Raw genomic sequence first — 27575 nt, 5'->3', positions numbered from 1 at the left:
CTTATCCTCCTCCTCTTCTTCCTCTTCCTCCTTCACGATCTCCAAATTCTTCTATCACTTTTCTTCCTTCCTCTTTTCCTTTATTAAAATACTCTTACTTCTCTTATTAATTCTCCTCCTTTTCCTTCCTTCTTCTCCTCCTCCTCCTCCTCTTCTTCCTCTTCCTTCTTCGCGCTCTCCATATTCTTCAATCACTTTCCTTCCTTCCTCTTTTCCTATATTCAAATACTCTCACTTTTCTTCTTAATTCTCCTCCTTTTCCTTCCTCCTCCTCCTCCTCCTCCTCATTCTTCTTACCTTTACTTCTCCTCTTATCCTCCTCCTCTTCTTCCTCTTCCTCCTTCACGATCTCCGAATTCTTCTATCACTTTCCTTCCTTCCTCTTTTCCTATATTCAAAAACTCTTACTTTTCTTCTTAATTCTCCTTCCCCTTTTCCTTCCTTCCTTCTCCTCCTCCTCCTCTTTCACTATCTCCACAATCTTCCATCACTGTCTTCCTTCCCTTATGAAATTCTTCCCTGTGGTCTTTGTGGTCGTCTCTAACAGCCATTCCCTTCCTCCGTAGGTGGTGCTGGTCGCCTGGGTGGCCGCGGCCGTGGCGGGGCTGCCTCAGGGGGACTCGGAGCGCCGCCACAGCCTACAGAAGCGAGCCTACCCCCCCGCCGCGCACCCCGCACCCATCATCGTGGGCGGTGGGTTTGGCGGCGGCGGCGGCGGAGGCGGTAAAGGCGGCGGTAAGGGCGGCGGCAAAGGCGGCGGCGGTGGCTTCGGTCTCTTCGGATTTGGCGGGAAAGGAGGCGGCGGCGGCGGCGGCTACGGAGGTGGCGGCGGCGGAGGTAAGGGCGGCGGAAAGGGCGGGGGCGGCGGTTTTAGTCTCTTCGGAGGTAAGGGTGGCGGCGGCGGCGACGGCGGCTACGGTGGTGGTGGCGGCGGCGGCAAAGGCGGCGGAAAAGGCGGCGGCGGCTTCAGTCTTTTCGGTGGCAAGGGCGGCGGCGGCGGCGGCTACGGTGGCGGTGGTGGCGGCGGCAAAGGCGGCGGAAAGGGCGGCGGCTTCAGTCTCTTCGGCGGCAAGGGCGGCGGCAAAGGCGGCGGCGACGATGAAGATGGCTTTATCTACGTGGAGGTTCCCGCGCCCGGCTACGGAGGCGGCGGTGGATATGGCGGCGGCGGCGGACATGGCGGCGGTGGCGGCTATGGCGGCGGCTTTGACTTCGGTATCGGCTCCAGCGGCTTCATCGGCAGCAAGGGTAGCGGCGGCGGCGGCGGTAAGGGTAAGGGCGGCGGCGGTAAGGGTAAGGGCGGCGGCGGTGGCGGCTACGGCGGTGGCGGCGACGGTAAGGGCGGCGGTAAAGGCGGCGGCCTATTTGACGACTTCATGAAGAGCGTCGGGGACCTGTTTACCTTCGGCGACAAGGGCAAGGGAGGGCGTGAAGCGGCGCCCACGCCCATCCTCGTGTACGGCCCCCCGCCCCCCCAGACCTACGGACCTCCTCCCTCACCACCCAAGGCTTCCTACGGCCCCCCGCCCCCACCCCCGCCCCAGCACTACGGGCCTCCTCCTTCCCCGCCTAAGGCATCCTACGGCCCCCCGCCCCCACCACCCTCAACCGGCTACGGCCCCCCGCCCCCACCACCCTCAACCGGCTACGGGCCCCCTCCTAAGGGCGGCCACCACGCCCCCGCCCCGACCTACGGCGCCCCCAAGCCCACGGACATCATCATCGGCACCCACGGCGGCGGCGGACACGGTGGCGGCGGCGGACATGGCGGCGGCGACGGCGGCGGACATGGCGGCGGCGGCGGCGGACATGGAGGCGGCGACTCCTACGGCCCACCACCACCACCACCACCACAAGAGTATGGACCTCCACCACCTCCACCTCCACAAGAATACGGGCCTCCACCAACACCACCACCACAAGAATACGGGCCTCCACCAACACCACCATCACAAGAATACGGACCACCAGAAGACACTTATGCAGCACCACCACCACCACCAAAAGACACTTATGCACCTCCACCACCACCACAAGAATACGGACCACCAGAAGACACTTATGCACCACCACCACCACCACCAGAAGACACTTATGCACCTCCTCCACCACCACAAGAATACGGACCACCAGAAGACACTTATGCACCTCCACCACCACCATCGGACACCTACGCCCCCCCACCACCACCAAAGGGATCCTACACTCCCCCTAACCCCCCACAGGAGATCTTCGCCCCCCATCCCGCCTCATTCACCCCCACCTCCCCCCCTGGCCCCCTCCTCCCTGCCCCAGACAGCCACGGGGTCCCCAGTAACCCACTCCCCATCCAGTCCCACACACCCTCCCTCCCCCCGCCTCTCCCCCCTCTCTATCGAGCCCCATCGGAGACCCACGGGGGAGGTAGCTACGTGCCCCCGCCAGCCCCCAGGGTACTCAGTGGTAACTACAACCGACCCTTGCCTGACGAGCCGGATTGTGAGGCATGTGATCAGGCCCCGTGGGTACCCTTGGAAGGCGCCCCAGCTATCTCCAAGTCCCCCGGTCCCGCCCCGATCTCTCCCCATGGCCCCAAGGATGTGCTGGATGGAGCCCCGGCGCCCATTGACATCTATCCCCCCGGCGGGTAAGTATTTTAGTGCTGGGATTGATGTCAAGGGGAATGGCCGATGAAGGGAAAGCTTGTAATGTAGGCGTTAGTCAGTGAGTCAGTCAGCAATTAAATGAGTCAGTCTGTAAATAAAGAAGTCAGTAAGTCAGTCAGTTAATAAGTTAGTCAAGCAGGAAATAATTCAGTCAGTCAGTCAGTCAGTCACGACAACAGTACGATTTTCTTTTACTTTTCTCCAGTTAGTCAGTCAGTCAGTTAGTAATTCATTCATTTATAGTCAGTATATTCATTCATTCATTCATTCATTCATTTAGTCAGTCGGTCAATAAGTCACAACATTCTTATTTTTTATTTTTCTCTTTCTCCAATCACTCAGTCAATAATTCATTCATATATCTTTTCCTTCCTTCCTTCCTTCCTTCCTTCCTTCCTTCCTTCCTTCCTTCCTTCAGTCACTCACCCCAACATTACTTTCCTCTCCCCAGTCCTGACATCGACATCCGCTTGCATGGTGACAACGCCGTGTCTTCCAGTGAGGACACCAGCGGACCACTCTTCATCACTGGCGACGTGGCGTGAGTGTCTAAGTGTGTGTGTGTGTGTGTGTGTGTGTGTGTGTGTGTGTGTGTGTGTGTGTGTGTTACTGGTTAGCGCTTTCTACTTAAATGAGTCTAGCAATTTCTATATGTCTGTCTGTCTGTCTGTCTGTCTCTCTCTCTCTCTCTCTCTCTCTCTCTCTCTCTCTCTCTCTCTCTCTCTGTGTTTCCCTCCTCTTTCTTCCCTTTTTTCCTTTAACTCCCTTTCCTTCACTCTTATCTTCTCCTCCTCCTCCTCTTCTTTCAGCCTTATATCACTTCCATTTTCCTTAATTTAAATATCATGAAAAAAATATACATAGACCTTCAAGTACATATGATTCCCTTCTTCTCCTTCCTCTTCTCCCCCTCCTCCTCCTCCTCCTCCTCCTCTTCTTCTTCTTTCAGCCTTATATCACTTCCATTTTCCTTCATTTAAATATCATTAAAAAAATATACCTAGACCTTCAAGTACATATGCCCTCCTTCCCCCGCCCCCCCTCAGGACCGAAGGCCGAGACCCCCGCAAGGAGACCACGACCTTTGGCCTCGACAGCAACGAAATCCCTACTGGTGAGTCGCGATACGGAGATGAGCACTGGAGCAAAGAATGGATATATATCATTTAGCCTCTTTGTTAGTGGAGGTGACGGTGATGATGTTACGAAGATGAGCACTGGGGCAAAGACTAGCCATATGTATAACTTCTTGTAGTCTTTGTTAGTGAAAGGGATGGCGGTGATACGGAGATGAGCACTGAGGCAAAACGCAGATATAATTTTTTTACCCTATGTTAGTTGTAAAGTCTAGGGATTCTCGCCTCCCATTTTTATTATCCTACGTAGTGAGAGAGAGAGAGAGAGAGAGAGAGAGAGAGAGAGAGAGAGAGAGAGAGAGAGAATAATCAGGAATAAAGAAAAGAAAGACAAAAGTGGAAGATAAAGAGAAAATAACGAAACGAAAGGAAATTAGACATAATAGAAAGAAATGAGAGAGAGAGAGAGAGAGAGAGAGAGAGACGTTCCTAACCCTTTCGTTCTTATCAATTTCAGACGATTATGAGCTTGATCTACGTTCTGGCATCGACATCATCCAGGTGAGTGTGGCAGCATTAATACACCCTTGTAATACACTCTTAAAGTACACCCTTGAAATACACCCTTGAAATACACCCTTAGAACACACCCTTGTAATACACCCTTGAAATACACCCTTAGAATACATCCTTGTAATACACCCTTGAAATACACTCTTAAAGTACACCCTTGAAATACACCCTTAGAATACACCCTTGAAATGCACCCTTGAAATACACCCTTAGAATACACCCTTGTAATACACTCTTAAAGTACACCCTTGTAATACACCCTTGAAATACACTCTTAAAGTACACCCTTGTAATACACCCTTGAAATACACTCTTAAAGTACACCCTTGAAATACACCCTTGAAATACACCCTTGAAATACACTCTTAAAGTACACCCTTGAAATACACCCTTGAAATACACTCTTAAAGTACACCCTTGAAATACACCCTTGAAATACACTCTTAAAGTACACCCTTGAAATACACCCTTGAAATACACTCTTAAAGTACACCCTTGAAATACACCCTTGAAATACACTCTTAAAGTACACCCTTGAAATACACTGTGAATTATTACTATTATTATTATTATTATTATTATTATTATTATTATTATTATTATTATTTTTATTATTATTACTACAGACCACCACCTCAGACGTGGCCGATGACAACGTGCTGAATACTGTAGTGAGGTGAGTACCACGTTATCACCACCACCACCACCACCACCATTACCATATCACTATTGTCATATATGTTAACATACTTATTGGTGTTGAAATCACTACAAGGTTACTACTTACTGCTCCGTTGAAACCGCTAAAAGATCACTACCTATTGTCCCGTTGAAATCATTAGTACGCTTCGACATGCTAAATCAATACTCAATAGGTTTGATTCTACCCTTCAACACCTCACACCGTCATAAATGTTAACTACTTACTGTCTCGTTGAAATCACTACAAAGATCACTACCCAATGTCGCGTTGAAATCATTACTACACTTCGTCATGCTAAATCAATACTCAATAGGTTTGATTCTTCCCTTCAACACCTCACACCGTCATAAATGTTAACTACTTACTGTCTCGTTGAAATCACTACAAAGATCACTACTTAATGTCGCGTTGAAATCATTACTACACTTCGACATGCTAAATCAATACTCAATAGGTTTGATTCTTCCCTTCTACACCTCACACCGTCATAAATCTTAACTACTTACTGTCTCGTTGAAACCACTAAAAAGATCACTACTTAATGTCGCGTTGAAGTCATTACTACACTTCGTCATGCTACCCCAACACTTAATAAGTCTGTTTCTTCGCTTCTACACCTCACACGAATATACTTGGCTGTCATACGCTGCCTATTGTGACGGAGATACGCACCAAGGTCACGCGCAGCTTAAGCGTATGCCCCATGGTTCTTTTTTGTGATCGAGTCTGGAGTGTGTGTAAGTTCTAACCAACGCGTGTGTGAGTTCTAACCAAGTTCTAAGCTTTATACTCTAACCATGCTTTATGTCCTAACCCAAAATTGAGCTTTCCTTTGTCTAACCAGTTCAGTGCTATGGTCCAAGTTCTAACCAGTTCACTCGATGCTTCAAGTTCTAACCAGTACCATCAATGCTTTCAGTTCTAACCAGTACAGTCAATGCTTATAATCTAACCAATGCTTTGTCTAACCAGTGCAGTGCTATAATAGTCTTAAGTTCTAACCAGTTCAGTAAATGCTTCAAGTTCTAACAAGTTCAGTACTATAATAGTCTTATGTTCTAACAAGTTCACTCAATTCTTCAAGTTCTAGCCAGCTCAGTAAATCCTTCAAGTTCTAACCAGTACCATCAATGCTTCAAGTTCTAACCAATGCAATGCTTCAAGTTCTAACCAGTTCACTCAATGCTTCAAGTTCTAATCAGTTCAGTAAATGCTTCAAATTCTAACCAGTACCATCAATGCTTCAAGTTTTAACCAGTACCATTAATGCTTCAAGTTCTAACCAGTAACATCAATGCTTCAAGTTCTAACCAGTTCAGTCAATGCTTCAAATTCTAACCAGTACCATCAATGCTTCAAGTTTTAACCAGTACCATTAATGCTTCAAGTTCTAACCAGTAACATCAATGCTTCAAGTTCTAACCAGTTCAGTCAATACTTCAAGTTCTAACAAGTACTATCAATGCTTTAAGCTCTAACCAATGCAATGCTTCAAGTTCTAATCAGTTCAGTAAATGCTTCAAGTTCTAACCAATAACATCCATGCTTCAAGTTCTAACCAATAACATCCATGCTTCAAGTTCTAACCAATAACATCCATGCTTCAAGTTCTAACCAGTTCACTGCTTTATAATCTAACCAAGTCGAGCTTTTAACAACAACTAACCAAGTCGAAGGTTCAGTAACTATTAGTAATGTTGCTTACCGCTAACCCAACTAACACCATATTATAGGGAATCAACAACACCACCGTCATCACCACTGTCAACACCACTACCACGAAAACTCACCACCACTACCACCACTTGGACGTCAACATCGCTAGTCACCACCATTTCTGCATTACCGGGACACCTCACCACCACCACCACCACGGATTCAACACCACCGGATATCACCACCATTCGGGGTTCAATACCGCCAATCATCACCATTACTGCATTACCGGGACAGCTCACCACCACCACCACCACTACTAAGGATTCAACACCGCCAGCAATCACCACCACCAGAGCCTCAATACCACCAATCATCACCATTTCTCCATTACCGGGTCAACTTATCACCACCACCACCACCACCACTACTAAGGATTCAACACCGCCAGCAATCACCACCACCAGAGCCTCAACACCGCCAATCATCACCATTACTGAGTTACCGGGACACCTCACCACCACCACCACCACCACCACTAAGGATTCAACACCGCCGGATATCACCACCACTCGGGCTTCAATACCGCCAGTCATCACCATTACTGAGTTACCGGGACACCTCACCACCACCACCACCACCACTAAGGATTCAACACCGCCAGCAATCACCACCACCAGAGCCTCAACACCGCCAATCATCACCATTTCTCCATTACCGGGTCAACTTATCACCACCACCACCACCACCACAAAGGATTCATCACCACCGGATATCACCACCACTCGAGCCTCAATACCGCCAATCATCACCATCACTGCATTACCGGGTCAGCTCATCACCACTGCCAGCTCTGCATCACCACAGCGAAATGTCATCACCACGGCTTCAACACCGCCTACCACCACCAGTTCTGGCTCAACACCGCTTGGAATCATCACCACTACAATGGCTTCAACACCAGTAATCACCACCACTCGAACTTCATCACCACTCAACACCACCACCACCACCACAGAGCATCTCAACACCGCTACTATTCAACTTTCATCACCAGTCAACACCACAACACCATCACCACCACCAGCACTCAACACCACTAACACCACCACATCAGGGCAGATTGGTGATGAACTCCCTGCCTTGGCCTCCCCCCTCACCTCCATTCCCCCCCCTGGTAGTGATGAAACTTTGTGTGGTGATGAAGACAGTAGAATTGGTGATGAGAATTTGGCTGGTGATGAAGAAAGGGAGACTGGTGATGAAGGTGATGAGAAAAAGGTGATTGGTGATGAATCTACCGTCAACACCACCATTATGTCAACACCACGGCTTCCCAACACCACTAAAGGCCAAGAAAAGATTATCACCACCACCACCGCAAGCACCACCACCACCACCACCACCACACCAACACCACAACCAAAGCACCTAAGAGAAGACGAGGAGGAGGAGGAGGAGGATAAAGAACAGGAAAATTATGAGGAAGAAATAGAAGAGGAATTTGATGATAAAGAGGAGGAGGAGGAGGAGGAGGAGGAGAGTTGGAGGAAAGACTCTCCCTCCATCTATCCCACACTCTCTCATATACTCTCCCTTCCCACTCCCTCCTCCTCCTCTTCCTCTTCCTCTTCCCTCCTCTCTTCCTCTACTTCTCTCTATTCCTCCACTATTCTTCCTTCTCCTTCTCCTTTATCCTCCTCCTCCTCTTCTTCTTCCTCTTCATCGCCTCCTCTCTCTACTTCTTCCTTCTCCATCTCCTCCTCTTCATCTCGACCTTCATCTCTCTCACGCCCAACAGCTCCTCCTCCTTCTTTTTCTACCCCATCACCCTCCTCCTCCTCCTCCTCCTCCTCTCCTCCTCCCTCCCGTAACTTCTTCATCAATAACATTTTCTCCGTTCACAAGATCCCACACCTGACACCAGTTGTTCTTTTAAATGACCACCACCATCACCACCACGACCTTGATGACCTTGGTGACCTCTTAAAACGACCTTCTCTTCCTCCTCCTGGTCTTCCTTCTCTCCCTTCTCTCCCTCAGGTCCTCCTTCCTCCTTCTCCTTCTTCTTCTTCTTCTTCTTCTTCCTTCAATTCTTCTGATCGCTCGTCTCATAGTGTTAATCTGCCTACCTCCTCTTCCTCCTTCTCCTCCTCCTCCTCCTCTTCTGGTAATTCTTCTTTTCATTCTTCTTCTATTCCTCCTCCTCATCTCCCTTTCTCCTCCTCCTCCTCCTCCTCTTCTAGTAATTCTCCTCCTCCTCCTCCTCCTCTTCCTTCTTTTCCGCCTCATCTCCCATCCTCAGACTTCTCTTCCTCCTCCTCTTCCAACCCTTCTCCTCCTCCTCCACCTCGTAGTCTCCTTCTCTCCTCCTCCAGTAAAGTTAGCCTCCCTCCCTCTTCCTCCTCCTCCCCTCCATCCCGTAATCTCCTTTCCTCCTCCACTACAAATCCTCCTCCACGTCTTGGTAGTCTCCCATCCTCCTCCACTAGCAATGAAGAGTCTCCACTTAACTCATCTCCACCGCTAGCCTCCCAAGATCATCTCCTCCATTCCTCCTCCTCCTCCACGCCTCCTCCTCCAGATAGTGTCCTTATCTCCACCGGTCAAGATCCTCCTCTTCCTCCTCCTCCTCCTCCTCCTCGAAACGTCTGGGTAGTTTCAGGAAGACCAACTATCTTCCTCACCCCTTCTTCTTCTTCTTCTTCAGGAGGGTCAAGTCTCTTCTACAAGCCACCTTCTTCTGATTCCTCCTCCTCCTCCTTCCCTTCCTCCTCATTCAGACAACACATCAACCACTGGCGCACTAAAACCACCACCACCACCACCACAACAACACCACAACCTACGGCCCATCTAAGGAACCGAATCAGGGAGCTCCTTGCTAGACTGGTTATTAAGAGCAGAGCGTATACGGATAGCACTGCCTCCACGCGATTAACCCATACAGAAAACGAAGCGCCACGTACGGATGTTCAAGCCATACCGATCATCACGCGAAGCCGAGAGTCACCGGGGCAAACAGGGCGGAGAGAAGGGTCGCCTGGAACAAACTCTCACCTCACATCGGTCACCACGCGGAGCCGAGAGTCACCGGGGCAAACAGGGTGGAGAGAAGGGTCGCCTGGAACAAACTCTCACCTCACATCGATCACCACGCGGAGCCGAGAGTCACCGGGGCAAACAGGGTGGAGAGAAGGGTCGCCTGGAACAAACTCTCACCTCACATCGGTCACCACGCGGAGCCGAGAGTCACCGGGGCAAACAGGGTGGAGAGAAGGGTCGCCTGGAACAAACTCTCACCTCACATTGGTCACCACGCGAAGCCGAGAGTCACCGGGGCAAACAGGGTGGGGAGAAGGACAAACTCTCACCTCACATTGGTCACCACGCGGAGCCGAGAGTCACCGGGGCAAACAGGGTGGGGAGAAGGGTCGCCTGGAACAAACTCTCACCTCACATCGGTCACCACGCGGAGCCGAGAGTCACCGGGGCAAACAGGGTGGAGAGAAGGGTCGCCTGGAACAAACTCTCACCTCACATCGGTCACCACGCGGAGCCGAGAGTCACCGGGGCAAACAGGGTGGAGAGAAGGGTCGCCTGGAACAAACTCTCACCTCACATCGATCACCACGCGGAGCCGAGAGTCACAAGGGGAAACAGCGTGGAGAGACCCATCACTAGGCGTTCTTGACACACCACCGCCTCACCCACTCTTGTCTGCCACTGAAAGACGGCCGCTAGAGGCTGAAGAAGGCGGGGTTAGGCTAGCACTTCTGTCTACGGGGGAAAGGACAGTGGCTTACCCAGGGTTCTACGGAGCTACAGATAGAGATGACGAGTCTAAAAAGATAACAGAACCGATAGAACTGAAGGAAAGAGAAGTAACCACATCCAGAGGGTTCTATGATGGTAAGGAAAAGGGTGCCAAGCCTATCAAGACTACAGAACTGATAGAACTAGACGAAGAAAGTGTTGAGGTTAGCAAAGGGTTCTACGACTACAAAGAAAGAGATGAGAAGCCTATCAAGATTATAGAACCAGAAGAACCAGGTCAAAAAGAGAACCAGAAAGAGACTCAACTTCTGGCACCAATCTTTCGAGACCTAGAACCGCGAGAACCAGGCCAAGAACGGTACCAGAAAGAGACTGAACTTCTGGAGCCAATCTTTCGAGAACTAGAACCACGAGAACCAGGCCAAGAATGGTACCAAAAAGAGACTTTACTTATAGAACCAATCCTTCGAGAACTAGAACCGCAAGAACCAGGCCAAGAACGGTACCATAAGGACACTGAACTTACAGAACCAAACTTTCGAGAACCAGAACCAACAGGGCCAGACTTTACAGAGCTAGAACTTCAAGAGCCACACCGACAGCCATACCCAGGAAAACCACATCACCAAGAGCCACAAATATTAGCCTCAAAACTTCAAGAACCACACCTAGAGCCAGACTTTACAGAGCTAGAACTTCAGGAGCCACATATTTTTGAGCCATACCCAAGAGAGCCACACCAAGAGCCACATCCCTTGAGGCTAAGACTTCAAGAACCACATTTTCAAGAACTGGAATTGCAAGAGAATGTGAGATGGGGAGGAGGAGGAGGAATAGGAGGAGGAGGAGACGGAGGAGGAGGAAGAAGGGAGGAAGAGGAATCACAACCTACTCTCTCTCTTCCTCTTCCTCATTCCTCTTCTTCCTCTACCTCTTCTTCATCTCCTCCTCCTTCCTCCTCCTCTTCTCCATCACCACCCTTCCTCCTCCTCCACCTCCCGATTCTCAACACCAATATCAACACCACTACCAACACCACCACCTTCAGAAGACTGTTACTACCCCTCTCTGCCATCCCATCACCACCGGAGGAACAGAATCATCACCACCACCACCACTATCACCACCACCACCGTCAACACCACCAGACTTTGAGAAGGTTGGCGGTGCTGTCTGGAGGCTTGAGGTGGTTTCTTTTAGAGCACCGAAGTAGAGAACGCAAGAAAAGTAGAGAACGGAAAAAGTAGAAAACGCAAGAAAAGTAGAGAACGCAAGAAGTAGAAAACGCAAGGAAAGTAGAGAACGGAAAAAAAGTAGAGAACGCAAGAAGTAGAAACCATAGACTAGAGAACGCATCGAAGTAGAAACCGTGAACTAGAGAACGGTGAAAAGTAGAGACCAGGAAAAGTAGAGAACGCAAGAAGTAGAAATAACGAACTAGAGAACGCAAGAAGTAGAAACCACGAACTAGAAAACGAAACTAGAAGGCACCAATAGAGGCAACGGGAGTAGAGATCAAAGTAGAAAACCAAGCGCAGAGAATGAAGTAGAAACCGCAATAGAGAATGCTTGTAGTAGAAACCGCCGTTGTAGAAACCCAAAACAAGTAGAAAACGTGTATGTGAAGCACTTTTTAGACATGCTATTAGCCTAGTATGCATGAAAACACACACTTATTTGCATGACTTTATACTTTTTTGTGTAAGTATGTATGTATGTATGTCTGTATGTGTGTGTGTATGTTCGTTACTGTATATGTCTATTATCATTATCATTATTTCTTTATTGTTATTCTCTCTCTCTCTCTCTCTCTCTCTCTCTCTCTCTCTCTCTCTCTCTCTCTCTCTCTCTCTCTCTCTCTCTCTCTCTCTCTCCTGATCTTCCTTTACTTCCTCCATTTAAAGCGCTCTTCTTAACTCTCTCTCTCTCTCTCTCTCTCTCTCTCTCTCTCTCTCTCTCTCTCTCTCTTATTATCCTCCCTTCCTCCCTCCTTCCTTCCTTTTCCTCTATTTAAAACGCTCTTCTTCACCTCTCCTTCCTTCCTTCCTTCCTTCCTTCCTTCCTTCACTTCCTATACCCTCTCATCATAGCTCTCATAATGCCACTCATATCACACTTCTTAACCAGTAAATCTATCCTTCACATTCACAGTAACACGATTCTCCTAATTCCATCATAGCTCTCCCTAACCAGTCTATCCTTCTCCCTATCCACAGCAACAACGTCAAGGGCCACGGGGGTTCCTCTGAGGCGCCGCTGTTCATCCCCGAGTACAACAACAGCCCCGCGCCGAGTCCAGGTCCCGGTCATACGTCAGTGGTCGGGGCGGTGCTGGACGCTAAGTTTGAGAACATCCCCGCGCCCGCCCCAGCTCCGAAGTTTGAGAACATCCCCGCGCCCGCCCCAGCTCCGGCCTACCAGGTAAGGGGTGTGGGGCGTGTCTTAGGGCTAGTCTGTTGCTGTTGTTATTACGGATGTTGCTGTTGTTACTGGTCTTCTTCTTGTTCTTCTTCCTCCTCCTCCTCCTCTTCCTTCTTCATATCTCTCTCTCTCTCTCTCTCTCTCTCTCTCTCTCTCTCTCTCTCTCTTTCTCTCTCTCCTCTCCCTATCTTCCTTTCCTTCCTCTTCCTCCTCCTCCTCTTCCTTCTCCATATGTCTCTCTCTCTCTCCTTCTCTCCCTATCTTCCTTTCCTTCCTCCTTCTTTTAAAATGTTCTCTTTCTTACCCTTTCTCTCATTTCTCTCTCTGTCTCTCTCTCTCTCTCTCTCTCTCTTTATATTCTCCCTCCCTCCCTCCTTCCTTCCTTACTTCCTTCTTTCCCTTTCATTCCTCCTTCCTGCCTTCCATCCTTCCTCCCTCCCTTTCAATCTCCCCCTCTCTTATCTCCCACTTTTCATCATCCGTCACTAGCCTTACAAAAACTGCTATTACTACCATTACCACCACAACCATCACCACTACCACCCCCAGACCTCACAAATCGACGGCGGGAGCTCCATCATCAGCAAGGGGGAGCCACAGTTTATCAGCGAAAGCTACGGTCAACCCCAGCAAGGCGGCAGCGTCTCAGTGTCGGACCCGGTGTTCAAGACGGTCTCGGCGCCGCAGTTCATATCCGTATCTGGATCCGACGCACCGAGTATCCAACAGCTGACTTCACAAGGCCACAGGTATGAGAGTGGATGGGTGAGTGAGTGAGTGAGTGAGTGAGTGAGTGAGGGAGAGAGGGAGGGAGAGAGGAATAGATAGCTAGATAGATTAATATTTACAGAGATCGATATGTAGATAGAGAACTTGATAGATAGAGATTGAGTGAGTGAGATTTATATATATTTAAATTTAAAGAAAGATGGAGAGACTGAGAATAAGAGAAGAGAGAGAGAGAGAGAGAGAGAGAGAGAGAGAGAGAGAGCGCATTGCATTTATTTTCTTAACCCGAATGTTATGTTATGTTATGTTTGTTAGTTTGTTCGTCCTTACTGCACCGTGCTCAGGGAATGTTTTGCTGACAGTTCATCACCAATTCAACACCACTAACTATAACACCACACATTATCATCACCAATTCAACACCACGTCATCACCACCTCATCACCAATTCAACACCACTAACTATATCAACACCACACATTATCATCACCAATTCAACACCACTAGATCATCACCAATTCAACATCACTAACTATATCAACACCACTCATTATCATCACCAATTCATCACCAATTCAACACCACACATTATCATCACCAATTCAACACCACTAGATCATCACCACTTCAACATCACTAACTATATCAACACCACACATTATCATCACCAATTCATCACCAATTCAACACCACACATTATCATCACCAATTCAACACCACTAGATCATCACCACTATGTCAACATCAAATATCACCACTGCCAGTTCATCACCAATTCAACACCACGACACGTCATCACCACTTATTCATCACCCATTTTATCACCACTATATCAAACCCCAAAGTCATCACCAGTAATTCACCACCACCACATCAACACCACACAACCACCACCACTTACCACCAATTTATTCCTAACACCACACCTCACCAGTCATCACCAATATCATCACCACCATAACCCAATATCACCACCACTCCACTAAAGTCATCACCACATTAGGCAATACAGTTCACCACCAAAATTTATCATCACCACCACCAAAATCAATAATCACCACCACGATCATCACAACTATCATCACCATTCTTCACTACCACCATCATCACCACACATGTTCACTACTACCATCACCACCAGTAACAGAACTAACAGTAATAATAATAATAATAATAATAATAATAATAATAATAATAATAATAATAATAATAAGTGTAGTTCCGCATGACTTCAGAATGTTCGTTGTATTCTGGTTTTATACAAGTAACAAACGTGTACTGTATACCTAGACCAGGGGATAGTGTATGTGTGTGTATTCGTGTGTATTTATCTGTGTTTGTCTGTAGTGTTGTATAATGCATGTTACCCTGTGTTTGTCTGTATGTTTGTTTGTTTACAGTGATATCAGCTCGCCCTACGCCCGCACCACGCACTATATTTATATCGTCCATTAATTCTAGCATTTATTACGATGAAAAAGATCGATTTCTTGCAAACTGAAATTGGACAGCACGTCGATCTTCTTCCCTTCACTATAACACATTAGAATCAGAGTTTAAGTAATGCTGTGCCACTAATTTCGTCTATTATTAAAGTAATTTATTACGGTGAAAGAGACAGACTTCTTGCACATCGAGGTTGAACAGCACCCTGGTCTTCCCCCTTCACTACGAGACATGAGAATCAGGGGACTTCTTGCATTACGAGGTTGGACACCCCCTTGGTTTGTCAATATATATGAGACATAGGTCAAGGCGCAATACTGTGCTGCTGTTGTGTGTGTTGTGTGGTGGTGCGGGCGGGGACGGTAGCCTGGTGTGTTGCGGCATGGTAGGCTAACAGGGTTGTGTTGTGTTATTGCATGTGACGCCAGCCTCGGGACACAGGCCGGCGCCCCCCCCTCCCAGTCCTACTCGGCGTCCGCGGGCCTGCAGGAGATTGCGGCGCCGCAGATCGTGGCGGGGGCGGTGACAGTGGTGAGCGAGGGGGAGCCGCAGTTCGTGTCTCAGACGATCGGTGACGCGGGGGAGAGCGTGTTCGTGGATTTCGGCGAGCCCACCGCCAAGGGCGTGTCACAGCCGGAATACCTCGGCTCCTCCGGCTCGTCCGTGCAGCCGGGGAGCCTCGTGGGCATCTCGGAAGGCCCCGTGTTCGTGGACTCGTCTCAGGGCGTGGCCGGCGGCGCACAAGTCGTTTCCGTGTCACAGCCACAGTTCAAGGGCACGAGTGAGCCGCAGTTTATCGGCGGCAGCGGTTCGCAGGTCTCGTACAGTGGCGGCGGCTCCATCTCACAGGGCCCCGTCTTCGTGGACTCGTCTCAGGACGTGGCCGGCGGCGCACAGATCATCTCCGTGTCACAGCCGCAGTTCAAGGGCGTAAGTGAGCCGCAGTTTATCAGCGGCGGCGACGCCTCGTACAGTGGCGGCGGCTCCATCTCGCAGGGCACCATCATTGGCTCATTTGAGGACGACCACGACGACCTTGGGTCCGTGGAGCTGGCCGGGCCCGCGCCAGGCGCCTCCATCCAGCACGGGAACCTTATCGGCCAGTCCATCGGCCAGGGGCAGGACTCCGTGAGCCACTCCGTCAGCCAGTCGTTCAGCTTCCAGCAGCAGCAGCCCTCCATCCAGCCCGGGAATCTGATAGGCTCAGTGAGCTCCGGCGAGACATTTAGCGGTGACCAGGGCTACGCGCCGCCCCGCGAGACACGTGCCAACAGCCAGGAGACGATCATCCAGCCGGGGAACCTCGTGGGCCAGAACCTCGGCAGCTACTCAGGGGACAAGGACACACGAGAAGACAACGGCGAGTCCTTCAGCATCCAGCAAGAAGCATCCATCCAGCCAGGTAACCTCGTCGGGCAAAACCTGGGGAGCTACTCAGGGACCCGGGACACACGCGCAAACACCGGCGAATCGTTCACTATCAATCAGGAACTGTCCATCCAGCCGGGTAACCTCGTGGGCGAGAGCCTCGGCAGCTACTCAGGGACCCGGGACACACGCGCAAACACCGACGAATCGTTCACCATCAAGCAGGAACCGTCCATCCAGCCGGGTAACCTCGTCGGGCAAAACCTCGGGATCTATTTCGGGCCACGCGAGACACGAGATAACACCGCCGAGTCAGTTAGCATCCAGCCTGAAGCGTCCATCTCCTCCGGCAACCTTGTGGGCTCCGTCACGACCAGCCACGGCGAATTCCAGTTCCCGCAGAGACAAACCCAATCATTAAGCGGTGGCAACAGCGCTTCCATTCTCCCTGGCAACCTTATCGGGTCACATAGTCGAGCTCAGAGCGGTGGTCGAAGCCTGAACCAGTTAGGCGGTCACACTCAGTCCTCCAGCCAGTCAAACACGGGTTCAGGCGGCTTCGTGACCCTCGGAAAGCCTTTCTTCGTGTCCCAGCCGGAAATTCTCGAGTCCACGTTCTCCTCCGCGCTCAGCCAAGACAATGTAGGCCTCCCCCTCGCCCCCGCCGCCGCCGCCCCCCGCCTCAAAACCCCTGACATGGGCTCCCTCCCCCTGGCTGACTCCTCCCAGTTCTCCCCCTCCTCCCCCTCCTTCCCCCCCTTCTCCGGCGACCTGGACACCACCAAGTAAGTACCAGTGTGACCTGTACGGGGCGTGGCTGTTTGTTTATATGTCTGTACGCATGTATCTACCAATTAGTACGCATATAAGGCTTCCAAAAAGTACTCTTGAAAAAAAAAATTTAGAGGTTTGAAAATAACTGAATAATGAGTGATAGAAGCTTACTGAACAATTATATGCGTACTAAATGGATCCCTGCGTACAAGATTGGGTTTGTTGACTTGAGTAATAACGTTGGAATGACTTTGTTGATAATAATGACAGTAACTATTGTATGAGTCTTGTATGGGACGGGTAGATGTGAGTGTGTGTGTATTACTAAGGTTACTAATTACTGACTGTTGTTGTTGTTATTGTTGTTGTGACTGTGTGTGTGTGTGTGAATGATGATGATGATGATGACGAAGATGATTTTAGCTAATTATTCATTGTTTAAACGTCTCACACACACACACACACACACACACACACACACACACACACAGCGAGCCAGACAGACACCACCACCACCACCACCACTAACATGACATCTCTTTTTTTTTTCTTACCACCAGTGACATCGTGCAGTCCATCGGTAACTCCCTGCCCAGTCCTCTGCACACCGAGTAAGTATTAGATTTAGTTATTTTTATGTACTTGATTTTTTTTATATACATTTTTTTTTTTTTTTTGTGTGTGTGTGTGTGTGTGTGTGTGTGTGTGTGTGTGTGAGTGTCTATTGCCAATCTATTCATTTTACTGTCTATCTTTCTGCGAGTGTGTGCGTGTGTGTGTGTGTGTGTGTGTGTCTATTGCCAATCTATTAATTTTACTGTCTATCTTTCTGCGAGTGTGTGTGTGTGTGTGTGTGTGTGTGTGTGTGTGTGTGTGTGTGTGTGTGTGTGTGTGTGTGTGTGTGTGTGTGTGTGTGTGATATTAGTTCTATCTTTTTTTCTCATTATTGTTTTAAAGTTTTGTATGAAAGTATGATGATAAAAATGATAATAATAATGATGATAATAATAATAATAATAATAATAATAATAATAAAAAAACAATAATAACAATAATAATAATAATAACAACACGAAACAATATGACTTCCTCCTCCTCCTCCTCCTCCTCCTTCTCCTCTTCCTCCTCCTCTTCCTCCTCCTCTTCCTCCTCCTCCTCCTCCTCTTCCTCCTCCTATTGTTACATATTCAAGGTTTCGTTTACATGTATGATTCCTGTATATAGTCATGTATGGATGTGTGTGTATGTATGTATGTATGTATGTATGTATGTATGTGTATGCATGTATTTGTAATGTGGTTTGCAGCAGCAGTAAGAGGTATTATCATTGTTGTTGTTGTTGAGGTTGTTGTTGTTGTTGTTGCCCCGTCTGCCCCGTCAGCCATAACAACCCCAGGATATCGCCCCGCATTGCCCCGCTTCCCTAACAACCGCCCCGACGCCCTGCCCAGATGCCCGCTATTAACACATTCGTACTGGACATATTTAACCCCGCCTTGCCCCGACGCTGCCCCGCCATGCCCCAATAACACGTGACTGGACTTACCACGCCCCGCTTTGCCCCGACGCTGCCCAGATACTAATACACATACCAATGGACTTTAACCCCGACCCGCCCGGCCCCGATATACTACTAACCCCCTGGACCCGCCCCGGACTTGAAGACAGCCCCGCTAACACACCCCTGGACTTCAAGCCGCTGCCCCGCCCCGCCCCGTCATGCTACTAACCCCCTGGACCCGCTCCGAACTCAACCCCGGACTTGAAGACAGCCCCGAACACACCGCTGGACCTAACAAACCTCTGCCCCGCCTCCCCCGGTTGCTTGTATGCTGTTTTTTTTTTTTTTTTTTACTGACAATGCTTGGCTTCCTGAATCTACTCTCTCTCTCTCTCTCTCTCTCTCTCTCTCTCTCTCTCTCTCTCTCTCTCTCTCTCTCTCTCTCTCTTGAGGTAAAGTTGTGCATGATACTTATTGCATATTCGTCTAACTCCTCCTCCTCCTCATTATTTTTCCTTTCACTTCTTCACCTCTCTCCTCCTCCTCCTCCTCTTACTCTTCCTCCTTCTCCTCAACCTCTCAAAATTCACTCCTCTTTTACTCTCATTTTTTTTCTTTCTCTCTTAACTGCAACTTCACGGTCCTAACACTCTCCTCCTGCCTCACTCTTATGCCTGATGCGCGACCCAGCACCCCTAACACACGTCCCTAACGCTGCCCTAACACCCATGCCTCGCCTCCGCCTTCGCCCCGCTTACGCCTCGCTTCCGCCTCTTTGCAGCGCTTCAGTAGAACCGTCGGACCACCCTGCACCTCCGCCTTCCAGCCGTAGTGTTGCTTTGGGTTCCTCCGCCAAGCCGGCCAGCACCAACGGCCTCACAGCCTCTGGTCTCGGCTCGGCGGGGACCATCACGCAGGGAGAGTCAGGCTTTGCATACTCGGCTCCGGGACAGACGGTTCGCTTTTCCTTCGGCAGCCCAGGCGGCCGGAAAGCCAAGAGTGCCGTCGGCTTTACACCATCCACATTTACCAGGTCTAGCGGCGGTGTTGATGGAGGTGCAGCCATTGACGACACCATCCGGCTGACGCGAGGCACGGCTGGTGGGACTGCGCAGGCCAACCTCATCACCAAGACACAGGCTGATGGTGGTGATGAAAGTGACATTGGTGATAAGTTTAACACCACCATCACTACCGATCCAGTCACCACCACCACGGCGATCCCCACCACCACTACACTGGCTCCCATCACCATCACCACTACACTGGCTCCCACCACCACCACCACTACACTGGCTCCCATCACCACCCCCACTACACTGGCTCCCACCACCACCACCACCACCACAGCGGATGCGGTCTCGTTCCCACCCAAGTTCATCACCACCACCACCGATGATGTTACGTACCCGCCCAAATTCATCTCCAGGACACGATTCAGACCTGTTCCAAGCCGACCCTCCTCCTCCTCCTCTTCTCCCCCCTCTTCCTCCTCCTCCTCCCCTGGTTCCTCCTTCTTCTCCCTTCCCAAGCATGAAGTTAAGCATCTCGGTTTTGTCTCACTTCGCCCCAAGACCTCTCCATCCTCCTCCTCCTCCTCCTCTTCCTCCTCCTCTCCCAACCAGGACAGCAAAGTAAAGCATCTAGGTTTTGTCTCCTTTCCACCTAAAATCTCCTCTCCCTCCTCCTCCTCCTCCTCCTCCTCCTTCACCACCCAAGAAGACAAAGAAAACGAACCCATCTCAACCTTACCTTCAACACTCAAGGAAGAGGACAAGGAAGAGAAGAAGAACCAAGAGGAGGAGAATTTAGTGCCCTTAGGACAAGAGGACAGCGGTCAGCAGGAGGGCAGCATCACAGAGGCAGAGGTTGCGGAGATCAGCAGGTTAGTATAGAGAACGGGAGGCAGCCAGCATCGGTGAGCTCAGACGCTTCCCCTCTCACACCCAAAAAGGAGATCAATCGGGTTCTCGCGGGTGATTCTTTAGGTTCACGGTACAGATGAAGGGTCACACTACCACCAAGGGACATAAAACTACGCCAGGAAAGGCCCTAAATTCCAAGGAGAGTTTTGTCAAATGTGCCTAGGCGTACGGGTTTGGGCAGTCAAAAAATATAGTTTGTGCCACGTCTGCTATATAGGTACTGTCTTCACCACAGAAAAAAATCCTAACAACTCCTCTTGCTCCTCCAGTACCACCACCACCATCACCACCACCCCCTCCCCCCTCACCACCACCACCACCAGTAGGAGCACCGTCCCCCGCAGACGTGACCACCTTCTTCCCTTCGGCGCCAGAATAGTGAAGCGCAGACGACCCTTCCTCGGCAGGGCATCACCAGCGTCACCTTCATCGTCATCATCATCGTCATCGTCATCATCATCAGCGTCTTCGTCTGGTAACAATTAATATGGTGCCTGATATTGTTTTTTTTTATCTTTCTTTTTCTTTTTTTATCACCTCTCTCTCTCTCTCTCTCTCTCTCTCTCTCTCTCTCTCTCTCTCTCCCCGTGGCTCTCCCAAATGACTGATGATGATGATGATGAAGAGGAGGAGGTCGTGATCTGCATGCGTGACCTGACTTGACCTGACCTGACCTAAGCAATGTAAGGTGTTAGTGGTGACCTTTTGTAGCCGGTGACCTATCTTGGTGACCTCTGTTAATTAATGTGTGTGTGACTTCTCATGACCTCTCTTGGGTGTCTATGTGACTTTGGTTGACCTCAAGGAATGCTGGAGGTCAAGGTCAATGTGAAGTCTGACCTTTTTTTTGGCTTTGATGTGAATGGCAGTTTTATTTTTGTTAATATTATTTTTTATTTATTTATTTATTTATTTATTTTTGTTGTGGACTGAGATTGTTATGTTTTTGTTCTTGTTTTCCTTTTTTCCTGTTTTCCTTATTGAATTTCTGATCATTATTTCTTTCATTTTTTTATCTCATTGTTATTTGTTTATTTGTCTGGCATTTAAATTACGATGATCAGTTTTTTTTTCTGTTTTTCCTTTAATAATTCTGTCATGAACTCAAATTACAATGACACATTATTCTCCATCCTTCTCTTTATTTTTTTTTCATTTATCTGGCTGACTAAAGTTAACTCGTATGCAAAATTCAATTACTTCATTTTTTCCTATGAATATTTTCCCTTGTTTTGCTCACCACCCATTTTTTTATATTCTCAACTGACTGACTGTTTTTAATCTAATACTCAATCAGTTTATTTTTCCTCCTCTCTTTATATTTCATCTCATTTTTGTTTATCATGCAAGTTGTTTTTATTTTTACACCCAATCGACTGACTGTATATTGCTAGCGTACAGTCGGTTAGATTCATGCACTGACACAATCAGTGATCAGTCAGTCTTCAGTTACTTGGCTGAGCTGCCTGCATGAGTGGCTGGCTGTCTTGCACCAAACTGTTCATTTATAACTATTCCTATTGACTGCCTTGTGTCATCATGCGACTAAAATATTCTTGAGCACTCAGTTTCCTTTTAATATATTTTTTTTGTTGTCTATCAAGCATGTCATGTAGGACTCAGTTCTGACTGACTTCAATCATACTCTATTATAAGCTGTTCCTGAGCACCAAGTTTCCTTTTTAGAAATATATTTGTTTTCTATGGAGAAAAATTCCCTCTCAAAACTGTTAGTGTTGGCTGTGACTTCTTGCAGCACTAAGTTTACATTTAGAACTTTTCTTATTTTATAATTTGCACGATTCTTTCTTCCTTATGTTAGTGTTGCTACTGACTGACTTCCTTCATGCACATATATATATATATATATATATATATATATATATATATATATATATATATATATATATATATATATATATATATATATATATATTATGATTTGTACAACTATTTCTTCATCATATTAGTGTTGGTATATCATATAGGCACACTTCCATATGAGAATAGTAATAATAAAAATAATAATAATAATAATAATAATAATAATGACAATAATGATAATAATAATAACAAGACCTGCTTTGGTCAACTAACCTTACCTAACCTGACCTAACCATACCTTACCTAACCTATCCTAACATTACCTAACCTTGCCTTACCTAACCTACCCTTACTTTACCTAACCTAACCTTGCCTTACTTAACCTACCCTTCCCTTCCCTTCCCTTACCTAACTCCTTAACAACCCACCTAACTCCACCACCTCCCCCAGCAACACCAACTAACCCCATCACCACCACCACCACGCACCACCACGCCGCTGGGAGTTTCATCACCACCCCACCACCACCACCACCACAGGAACAGCAAAATTTCAACACCAAAAGGACGTTAGCTAAGGCTCTCATCACCACTCCTCCACCTCCACCTCCAACTTCTTCCTCCTCCCATGTATTGAAGCCTTACACCTCCTCCTCCTCCTCCTCCTCCCCAAATCAGAACTCATCACCACTCAACACCAATCTCAACACCACCCTAAAACTCCCTTTGGTGGTGGTGCCTGTCATCACCACCAACACCAATAACCTCAACACCAGCAAGCCCTCCCCCCCCAGCCAGGTCCTAGCCCCCCCACCTCCACCCTTCAACACCACACAACCACCACCACCATCACTGCAACTCCGGCCTTTAATCCCTTCGCTAAGATACGTTAAGCAGTGAAGGATCCCATCTTGGAATCCTTTAAAGAGATTCTAATCCTTTTCAGACCACATTTAAGGATTCCAATACTGTCTAATGAGTCCTACAAAAGGGTTTCAGTGTATCTTAAGCTCAAATCAAGTTCCTATGAGGCCAGAGTGAAGGATACCATCTCAGATTCCTTCACAAAGTCCTTTAAATAGCTTCCAGTCCCTTTCAGACCCCAATATTAATATCAAATGACCCCCAATCCCTTACAGCCCCAACTATAAAGAATCCAGACCATTTAGCCCCTAAACAGAATCCTTTACTGTCCTCAGACCTTATGCAGCTTAAATCTCAATTCTTAGACCCTACCAGACCCCCAAAAGCCCAAACAATAAGATTAGAACCTGTTAGTCCAAAATCAGTTGCAAATCCCTATAAATCAGATCTTTCAGCCCCAAATATATGATAAATCAGACCTTCTTAGACCCAATTCCCAGTAAATCAGAACTTGTTAAACCCAAATCCCAATAAACCAGAATCCTTTAGCTCAGAAAGATGGTAAATCAGACCTTTTTAGCCCAGAACCATAATAAACCAGACCTTTTTAGCCCAGAACCATGGTAAATCAGACCTTTTTAGTCCAGAACCACAAGTCAAACCTTTATAGCCCAAATCACAAGAAATGAAACCTTTACATTCCAAAATAAGATGGAGACCTTGTTAGCCCCAAAATATAATAAACTATACATTGTTAGCCCCAAAATAAGTTAAACCAGACCTTGTTAGACCTGAAATATAATAAACTATACACTGTTAGCCCCAAAATAAGTTAAACCAGACCCTGTAACACCCCAAATAATATAAACCAGATATTTTAGACCCAAACCAACCCCTGATTCTCAACATCCAGACCTCAACACAAACCCTGATGACCAGACCCCACTGTATGACCTCATAATCAGACCCAATGGATTTCCCAGTGTTCAGACCCCAATGGGATTTCCGATAAGACTCTCATGTAATTCTCGATAAAACAGACCCGATTCACGATAGGACCCCAAATTTATATGAGACCCCAAGACCCACAATATCAGTCCCCTTCCACCACCACCAATTCTTCCACTTAAAATCCCTTCTTCCCTCACCACCACCACCTTCACCTCCACCAAATAGATCTCAACACCACCACCACCACCACCACCACTGTCAACCCTTTCTCAGTTATTTTTTTTTCTCTCTCTGCCATTCAGTTAAAACCATTGATATAAGTCAGTTAGTCAGTCAGTCAGTCAACCAGATAAATTTAGCTACTGAAAATGAGAGAAAACTTGCAAAAATCTGTTCAGTGAGTCATTCATTCAGTCAGTCAGTCAGTCTAAAATATGTCAGAATATAAATAGTATCTAAAATATATATGTCCAGTCACTCATTTTGCCAGTTAATCAGTCAGTCAGTCAGTCAGTCAATCAATTATTCATCATAAATACAAAAATATAAGAAATACCATATGTGAAACTCTCCCTACAGTTAACAGTCCAGCCAGTCAGTCAGTCAGTCAGTCAACCAACATGTCAGAAATACAAGAATATGAAATGGAATATGAAAACCCTGTGAAACTTTACCAACTTACCAATGCAGTCAGTCAGTCAGTCAGTCAGTCAGTCAGTCAATCATTAAGCAAGCCAAAAATACAAGAATATGAGAAGTCTGTGAAACTCAACTTATTAATTCAACCAGTCAGTCAGTCAGTCAGTCAATCATTAAGCTAACCAGATATCAAGGAATATGAAAAGTCTATGAAACTCAAATAATGAATTCAACCAGTCAGTCAGTCAGTCAGTCATTGGTTGTCAGTCGTGGGGAGTTGACCGCTCAACCAAAAAAGGCTACTCTATTTAAGTCAAGTGCTATACAACCTTAGTAGTATTATAACCCTTAGTGTGTGTATGTGTGTGTGTGTGTGTGTGTGTGTGTGTGTGTGTATGGCCAGTTCGTGTGTGTGTCTGTTTAGGTCTTGTTAACGTTGAAAATAACAATAGTATTAATGCAAATAATGTTAATAATAAAAATAAAAAATAATATTAATAATGATATTAATATTAACGATAATACTCTATTCTTTTGTACGGGAAATTAGGCTGTGGGGAGGGACAGATAGACAGACACACATGATTTTTGGGATATGTGTGTGTGTGTGTGTGTGTGTGTGTGTGTGTGTGTGTGTGTGTGTGTGTGTGTGTGTGTATCCCTATCTATCAATCTGTGTGTGTGTGTGTGTGTGTGTCTCTATCTATCAATCTGTGTGTGTGTGTGTGTGTGTGTGTGTGTGTGTGTGTGTGTGTGTGTGTGTGTGTGTGTGTCCCGTCCACAGCCTCACTAGGTCTAAGGCTGTTGGGCTGCAGGTTCGGCCTAACAGATCACGGTTGTCTGTTTAATAAGACGTGTTAATACTATGTTAGCAATAGCCATAATAGTAGGTGTAGTAATGTTATTGTAATGTCGTAGTAATCTTATTGTGTTACCGTCAATAAGTCTTCACTCCACTCATTGTATTAAAAACATATCTCGTGTCTCAATTTTACCGTTTTTTGTAAATAAAGTACAAACAAATATATATGATGGCTGTTTTAATATAGTTTGTCCTGAAGGAAACTATATCGTCACTCTCATAAAATAATTCCCTCAGTCATTTTTCATAGATTTCCAGGTTTTTGTCTACATAAATTTCTCAATATGTGATGCCCTTCATTGTAAAGTTGCCTTCGTCATTCAGAGTTTCAGTGTTCTAGAATTGGCCTTTTCATTTCTGTCTAAATCTTAAGCCAAATTAAAGAATGACAGTTCTTTTATGATTTCCTGAAATGTAGAAAATAATGACCTAGGAGGTTTGTTTACGAAGGTGACGATATGATATGCCCCTGGAAATTGTCGTAAAAAGCATAGGTAAGAACATTAAGGCAAGAACACTAAGGTAAAGACAGTTAAAACCAATATATTAGGTAAGGTTAGGGTACGTCAGGTTCGGTAAGGTAAGATTAGGGTAGGTAGGGTAAATCAAGGTAAATCACATAGTTAAGAATTCAAAGGTAAGAACATAAAGGTAAGAACATTAAGGTAAGGTTAGGTAAGGTAAGGTTAGGGTAGGTCAGGTTAGGTAAAGTAAGATTAGGGTAGGTAAAGTAAATCAAGGTAAATCACATAGTTAAGAATTCAAAGGTTAGAACATATAGGTAAGAACATTAAGGTAAGAACATTAAGGTTAGGTTAGGTAAGGTTAGGCTAAGTCAGGTTAGGTAAGATAGGATTAGGGTAGGTAAAGTAAATCAAGGTAAATCACATAGTTAAGAATTCAAAGGTGAGAACATAAAGGTAAGAACATTAAGGTAAGAACATTGGTTAGGTAAGGTAAGGTTAGGGTAGGTCAGGTTAGGTAGTAAGGTAAGATTAGGGTAGGTAAGGTAAATCAAGGTAAATCACATGGGTAAAAAGACACAGAGCTAAGAACATTAAGGTTAGGTTAGGTAAGATTAGGGTAGGTAAGGTAAATCAAGGTAAATCACATGGGTAAAAAGACACAGAGCTAAGAACATTAAGGTTAGGTTAGGTAAGGTTAGGGTAAGTCAGGTTAGGTAAGGTAAGATTAGGGTAGGTAAGGTAAATCAAGGTAAATCACACAGGTAAGAACTTATAGGTAAAAATAAACAAATGAATGCAAAATAACACTCACCAGTCACAGTTGAAGGCCCACCAGTCACCAGTTAACAGTCACAGTTGAAGGCCCACCAGTCACCAGTTAACAGTCACAGTTGAAGGCCCACCAGTCACCAGTTAACAGTCACAGTTGAAGGCCCACCAGTCACCAGTTAACAGTCACAGTTGAAGGCCCACCAGTCACCAGTTAACAGTCACAGTTGAAGGCCCACCAGTCACCAGTTAACAGTCACAGTTGAAGGCCCACCAGTCACCAGTTAACAGTCACAGTTGAAGGCCCACCAGTCACCAGTTAACAGTCACAGTTGAAGGCCCACCAGTCACCAGTTAACAGTCACAGTTGAAGGCCCACCAGTCACCAGTTAACAGTCACAGTTGAAGGCCCACCAGTCACCAGTTAACAGTCACTTCACACCCATGACTTCTTGAAAAATATAAAGTAGACTTGAAACCTTGAATCCAGCCACCAATTAGCACAGTCATAGGCCAGAATAACAGTCACCAGTCACATCTATAAGGATCACCAGTCACCTCTCACTGAAATGTCGATTGCTAGCTAAATCCGCTTGTCATTTTCCTG

General features: G+C 47.1%; 2 protein-coding genes across 4 annotated transcripts in view; one reads left to right on the top strand and one right to left on the bottom strand.

The window, feature by feature from the left end:
* The window catches only part of LOC127003067 (mucin-19-like), a 34127-nt gene extending 11679 nt beyond the window's left edge, over positions 1-22448 (top strand). The window contains exons 2-13 of one of the 3 annotated variants that reach the window (XM_050869479.1): positions 567-2626; positions 3097-3186; positions 3692-3759; positions 4239-4282; positions 4921-4970; positions 12647-12851; positions 13401-13600; positions 15455-15770; positions 15924-17179; positions 17729-17779; positions 19451-20554; positions 20864-22448. In XM_050869479.1, coding sequence (XP_050725436.1) covers positions 567-2626; positions 3097-3186; positions 3692-3759; positions 4239-4282; positions 4921-4970; positions 12647-12851; positions 13401-13600; positions 15455-15770; positions 15924-17179; positions 17729-17779; positions 19451-20554; positions 20864-21080 — 5661 coding nt within the window. In that variant the 3' untranslated portion in view covers positions 21081-22448. Of the gene's footprint in view, positions 1-566; positions 2627-3096; positions 3187-3691; positions 3760-4238; positions 4283-4920; positions 4971-12646; positions 12852-13400; positions 13601-15454; positions 17180-17728; positions 17780-19450; positions 20555-20863 lie in introns of all 3 variants that reach the window. The other 2 variants (XM_050869480.1, XM_050869478.1) reach the window with 2 other exon arrangements.
* The window catches only part of LOC127003068 (ribonuclease P protein subunit p30-like), a 61292-nt gene extending 33717 nt beyond the window's left edge, over positions 1-27575 (bottom strand). The window contains exon 1 of the mRNA XM_050869481.1: positions 27012-27575. The gene's annotated coding sequence lies outside the window, so the exon portion shown is untranslated. The remainder of the gene's footprint in view (positions 1-27011) is intronic.

The sequence above is a fragment of the Eriocheir sinensis genome, chromosome 24 (assembly GCF_024679095.1).
Source record: "Eriocheir sinensis breed Jianghai 21 chromosome 24, ASM2467909v1, whole genome shotgun sequence".
In the NCBI taxonomy this organism is placed as follows: Eukaryota; Metazoa; Arthropoda; class Malacostraca; order Decapoda; family Varunidae; genus Eriocheir; species Eriocheir sinensis.
The sequence above is the reverse complement of the archived record's forward strand: the minus strand, read 5'-3'. Positions and strand labels throughout refer to the sequence as shown.